Genomic DNA, 6,000 nt, shown 5'->3' with positions numbered 1-6,000 from the left:
GTGGATGTATGCATTGGGGCCAGCGATATCCCAGCGCCGAAGATGGGACTCCTCGCCCTCGCTCGAGTGACTTTCCTTTCCTCCATGTCCAGCTCAAGCTCGTTGCTCAGATGCTTTCTGCAGGACGCAATATGGCTGTCGCTGGCGAAGCAGAGTTCTCTTTGAAATGCTTGACCTTGGTCTGCGAAGAAGGAAGGATATCAACAGTGGCGATAGGGGTTCGTAATGTAAAGGAGCGTAGGTGTTTCAACCATCAGTCGGCGTGATTGATGAAGGCAAGGATGGCAGATATCGAGTGATGCTGAAGGATTGGCCGACTTCCAAGACATCAGAGGCAGTATTTGGCAAGAGATGATTGCGGGTCTGCTCGCACGGCGTGCAGCCAGGCATGCGGCTCATCAGTCGAAATCCGAGTAAATTGTAGAATGGTGTTCTAGGCAATTGGAAAGACATATTGGGACGACAAGCTTGGCAAGGGGCTTCGATCGCTGCAACGGGTAGGGCGCTTTGAGTAAGATTTCAGCAAGGCTACCCTAAAGACTACATAAGTCCAACCCGTTGTGAAGCTGGGGCGGCAGCGAGACATAACAGTTTCCATCCATCAGTATACTCAGATGAGCAATTACCTTATTTGTTAGTAACAGGCCGTTAGCTTGATGCATGTTGGAGAACTGGAAATTGCTACCATCGGTTCTTCACCCCCTGAACGCTTCACAACTCGCGCTTTCCAACTGCCGAGAAATAAACAACCGCCGCAGCTCCTCGCAAACCTGAGAGTTCTCCTTCCATTCCGCGTCGGTCGGCTGGAGATGTATTGGTCGGAGCACCAGCCACGGCACCCAATCGTGCACTGATAGGGTGATACCAGCTAGGAAGATTCCAATCGTCCCAGTGACTGTTCAGCGTGGCGTACTCCCCGGACAGCATCGTTACTGTTTCTCCAAAGACTGAATTGATCAGGTCCATATCGTATGTATCTGGGCCGATGCTATCCATTGCATCCCTGATAGAACTCCATAGACGATCAGACGGCGCAATAAGCATCAAAGTACTGGAGATATAGTCCTTTGAGATCCAGTAAGCCCTTGGCGCTGCTAGATCGGTTACAGGTATGCCGTGAAAGAGGTGGTCCAGATTCTGCATGATGAGCTGATCCGCGTCGAGGATCAGCACTCTGCGCAGACCAGGACTCAATATATGCATTTTGAACGCGTGTAGCTTCACCAAGCAGTCCTCGTAGTAGAAAATTCCGTCACGCAGCGGTAGGACATCTTGCAGATGCACAGTGACATTTTCAGATGCGAATGCAGATAGGCTGTCCTCGCCCACTCGGGACGACGACACCAGAACATGAACCGGATACGCTGACCCTAGTTGCTGGAGCTTGCGTATATTGACCAATACGGAGCAAGCATATAAATCGTTGGTCGCGTAGAAGACGAACGCAAATCCATGCTCTTCCCTATTTGCGAACGTCGCTCGGCTATCCGCCGCTCGTATGAGCCCGTTCTTGCGCTCTTGATATTTCGATGCAGTCCAGAGGCCTGCAATGAATGATGCAGATACAGAGCCAATGAGCAGTCGCCATCGCATACTGGGCATTTGCTTGTGCTTTCGTGCTGCGAGAGTTGGGAGGAACGATCTAGAGAGCTAATGAGTGAATTCTCTCTGTGGTACCGTAAATAAGAGTTGAGTCGCTCTACGCACGCGAAGCAGTTTAGCTCAATTACGACTTGTCTGTGAGGTTCTGGATTGCGAGCATAGCAATATAATCGACATTGCTTCGCCAAGGTCCAGTATTAGTCGTGAGGAGAGCGGAGGCCGGAATTTCTGGTGAAAGCGATGGAGGCAACTGACGACTCGACAAGACGACATCCCTCGTCCAGCCCTAACCAGTATCCAAACATGGCGTAAAAAGACTTCCAGATAGGAATCTAAGACCTCCTTGCCGTAGGGAACGACATCTCTGAACTATGGAGGCAGTATGATCTCCTTGAATTGGGGGCGTTTTGGGGCACGTACGGCGTTTTATGAATACGAACGAATCCTCCTGCACATAGCGTTTGCAGGATTGAACGGATAAATATACATGCATGGAAAGTCGATACCTCATGCTGAGCAGCTGTTGTTCATGCGACGATACTGACAGCATCCCAGGACAATCAGACCCGCCGCCCGTCTTATCTCCATGGTCATGATGCAAGTTGCCGAGAAGCATATGAGACGACCAGGCGGTGTGGCAGCCTCGCGATTAAGTCGCCGGCAAAGGAGGAGAAGAAGACGAGAGATTCTGCGAGACTCCGGAGATGCCTGGGGTGTCGGAATGAGCATGTTCACCAGCGAGTTGGCAATCATACCACACGAAGACGTTCATACGACCTCATCTTTTCGGCGCCAGTCGGCGTCTGGAAATTTAAGCTTCTGGACACATGATTGCCGGTCTCGCAATGCATGAAACGCCAACTCTCAGCGTTCAAAGTCACCATCGACATCTTCTAGAACGAAAGAACGAGCAGGGGCCGACAGAAAGACCTTGAAACCCCTATGGGTGTTCCTGAAGTGCTGGCGTCTCGCCTTTCTCCGTTTCGAGATCGCAAAGGTCGACGAAGGAGGCGGTGTTGATTGCCGACTCTACTCCGAATAGTCTCGGGGGCATCAAGTACGCCGTGCAGTATATGAGGAATCTGCCGAAACTGAATGTTGCCAATCCCGTTGACGCTGAGCGTCATCATCTGGTCCTGCGAACGCCATTCAAGACGTCGGTGACATTGGAGAAAGCCGATTGATGTATCGTTGAGGATACTGTACGCAATGAGAGATGACGGCGAAGAGGAGCTCGGTCAGATCCTCATATCTGAGCCTTCCAACGTCGAATGACTCGCCCCATCGTGTTCTCAGCACCGCCTGATGCCGCTCGACGCTATGAGGTTCACAGCGAGCAAGACGTGAGGATATCCAGATCCCAGGCCGCCAGCACACACAGCTGAGACGTATGGCCAGCCTTCGGCTACCTTCAAACATACCAAAGGGCAAAAACGTTCCAGCGAAAGAAAGCTGCAAGTCTGCAATGGTCACGGCGTTGCTCGTTATCTTATTTCTGATCGTGTCGTGCTCGAAACCGCGGTCAAAGCATGGGAGATTCCTAATCATTGGGCGAGGAATGTCTTTTGCGTCTTCGATTGAACTCTCGACATGCTGATGTGACTTCGTCGTGCCGTCACTGGCCAGATAGAAACATCTTTGCTCATATCGATGACCATTCTAGCGCTGCTCAAGACTCGTTCGGTACGGTCTATGATGTCTTCTCAAACCAATCCCTCGGTGGTGGTGAGGAAAGTCCTAGGAAACACACCCAGAGCGTTCACGATCTAGCATATCATGGCTAACATCCGCTTCCCCAACGCGAAGAATCAATCATCTTCTGCAACATTCTTGAAAAGCTGCTGAACTCAGGAGAGCCACAGTCGAAAGCGTCGCTTCGTGATGATACGATGTGACCCGGCTCTCTGCTGCTCGTATTGCGTATCCCTTCCAATCATTCGCATCCACTCACAGGAGCCGGTCTGGGCAGCAGAGACCCGATCGTACATGACACGACGAAGTAGCAGTCACTGAAAGGAACAGCTTTCAAGCAAGCTCCTCGATGAACACCTGATGAAGAGGACGTTGGCGGTTTTGATGTGGGTGAGAGGAGAAGTCGTAGATGGGTTGTCTCGGGCAACGTCAATGAGCTCTTATGTCGCTGTAGTCGAAACTTCTTGACTGGAAAGGGCTGATAGCGACTCTGAAAAGTCAACACCCGCGAGAGCAGCGAGATGGAATCCAGCGCAGATATTTAAATGCCGGTTCGAACATGTTCTGGTGTGCCGTTATGCGATGGAGAAGAGTAAGTCGGCCCTGGCGTTGACGGCCAGGATCAACGACGGAAGTCCCAACGAGAAACCAAGGTTCGACTTGCTTGTGCTCATGCGTACCGGGAGAGACTATCGTCCAGTCATCGACAATGAGAGTGAGACCAGCGCCGAACACTCCAGTAACGATCTTTCCAATTACCGCACTCGCAGCCAGAAGGATGTATCTTCAAAGATAGGATCGGGCGCCGATACTTCGATCATCTCCATCATAGACAACTTCGTCATCCCGTCCTCGTATCGCCAAGCTAAGAAAAGAAACAAGCCCGGCAGTTCTTCGATGCACGACTGCAAAGTGCCTCTACCATGTATCCCAGAAGCCCGCCACATTCAACGCCCCAGCTCCTGCAGTACGACAACGTCGAACACGTCGAGCGTACGAACGACGAGAGCACTCATGCTTGTGAACATGCTGCAATCATCCATATTGAGCCGTCTCTCGCTCTGAGTACCCAGTTCCTCCCACTCGTCCGCGTCATAGTGGGCTCCAAGTTCACTCTGGTAAGTACGAAGGCAATCGTGACAGTATGCAAGGGCGAGGTGATATCAACGGCCGTCTGGAGAACTCGAGGATGGTAGCGTCGAGGAGCATGGAAGTCTGTGAGGTGATCGAAGGTCAAACGAATGTCTTCGCTGCTGGCTTGCATTGATTATGTCCGATTCAGGTGGATAGCTTCCACATCTGGAACGTCCCTCAACCATGTTCTTGCCACAGAGTCCCCGACGAGCCTCGGCGGGATGTGTATCTCATTCGTGCTCAAGTTGAGGAAACGAGCGGCTTTCATCCGGCCTCTTGGCCGTAACGAGTGTTGATGGGAAATCGATGAGCTGAGGATGAGGGCGTTTCTCTCTTTGGACGGGCTGAAGCTGAAGACTTGGCCTCATACAGGGTGCTCTCTCTACCCTTTCGATATAGTATACCCTCGGCGTAGTCAAGGACAACCATGGGACCAAAGAGTCCGGACTTGCCGCAATACACATGCTGCTCATTCTCTCTGGGGGCGTCTTCTCGGCCAATCTCCTTCTTGATCTTCTTCGACAGCTCCTCCGTCTCCCTTTCGATTCCCGTCGTCTCATCCTCCAGCCTCTCAGCTCGCTTCTCCTTCTCGGCTTCCTCTGGCGACATTTCATCCATATTCTTCCTCTCTCCCTCCAGCGGTGCCAAAGCCATCTGCGTGGTCTCCTGCACGAGATCGAAGTCCTCGGACTGCCGCAATTTCGCCAAAGCCAAGTTGCCGATGACACCATGGACGTGGGTGACCAGTCTGTGGCTGCCAGGCTCCACATCCTCAATCGCTCGACCGCAAGAGCGACTCGTGGAGACCCTTCCGATGTGCCGCCGTCGAGCAACTCTTCGGTGTGGGGGATTGGTGCGGTACTGAAGAACACAAAGGAGGCGCTGGTCTTGGTATGATTGGTAGGAAGTCGTGCTCAGCACGCAGATCATTATCTCCTCGAGTATAGGGTTCCACCGATGCAGCGATGTAGCTCTCCTCGTTAGTTGCGTGCCATCCAGAAACGGTGACGAAGAATCTGGGCCACCTGTCTGCGCCTCCGCCGTACCCAGTCCGCTTCAGGTCTGACAACTCGAGTGTCGACATCCAGGCGTCGCCTGCCATCCTGTCGAGCAAGGAAGACGCATTCATATGCCGCCAAGTCCATCACATCAACTTCACCATTGATCTTGCGGTGGTGGGCCATCGATATCGCATTCGTTGGAGAGACTGACCTTCATACCCTCATCATTCAGCCAGCCGTCGCCGTTCTTCTGGCCAGTGCTGCCCATGAACTTCCCGATCGAGATGCCGTTGGCGTTCGTCCGTGGAAAGACGTTGCTGCGGCGGAAGACGAAGTGTGGATGAAAGCACAGAGCTCGGACTTCATACGTTTCCAATGCGGTCCGCGGCAAGAGACAATCGGCGAATGCTATCAGAACGAAGCAATCGTGAAGCCCATCCATTCAGGAGGCGAAAAGCGCTCGCAAATCGTTTGTTCCTCGATTCTGACTGATCGGATGCGAGAACTGCTTTGGGGTGGCCGAGATGAATCATGCCGTGCTTAAAGCGTATCAATTGCTTGGACTCCTCGT

General features: G+C 52.4%; 2 protein-coding genes across 2 annotated transcripts; both read right to left on the bottom strand.

The window, feature by feature from the left end:
- Positions 1–711: 711 nt before the first annotated feature.
- On the bottom strand, positions 712–1,593 carry M409DRAFT_29515 (uncharacterized protein; the record flags this gene model as incomplete). The annotated part of the gene is made up of 1 exon (XM_033809506.1): positions 712–1,593. The coding sequence occupies one exon, from the start codon at positions 1,591–1,593 to the stop codon at positions 712–714; it is 882 nt and encodes a 293-aa protein (XP_033660957.1).
- Positions 1,594–4,692: 3,099 nt separating this feature from the next.
- Positions 4,693–5,358, bottom strand: M409DRAFT_29514 (uncharacterized protein; the record flags this gene model as incomplete). Its single annotated transcript, XM_033809505.1, has 1 exon — positions 4,693–5,358. The coding sequence occupies one exon, from the start codon at positions 5,356–5,358 to the stop codon at positions 4,693–4,695; it is 666 nt and encodes a 221-aa protein (XP_033660956.1).
- Between the last annotated feature and the right edge of the window lie 642 nt (positions 5,359–6,000).

This window comes from Zasmidium cellare, assembly GCF_010093935.1.
Source record: "Zasmidium cellare ATCC 36951 unplaced genomic scaffold M409scaffold_52, whole genome shotgun sequence".
NCBI classification, from domain to species: Eukaryota; Fungi; Ascomycota; class Dothideomycetes; order Mycosphaerellales; family Mycosphaerellaceae; genus Zasmidium; species Zasmidium cellare.
Note: the sequence above shows the minus strand (reverse complement) of the source record. Positions and strands in the feature narration are given on the sequence as shown.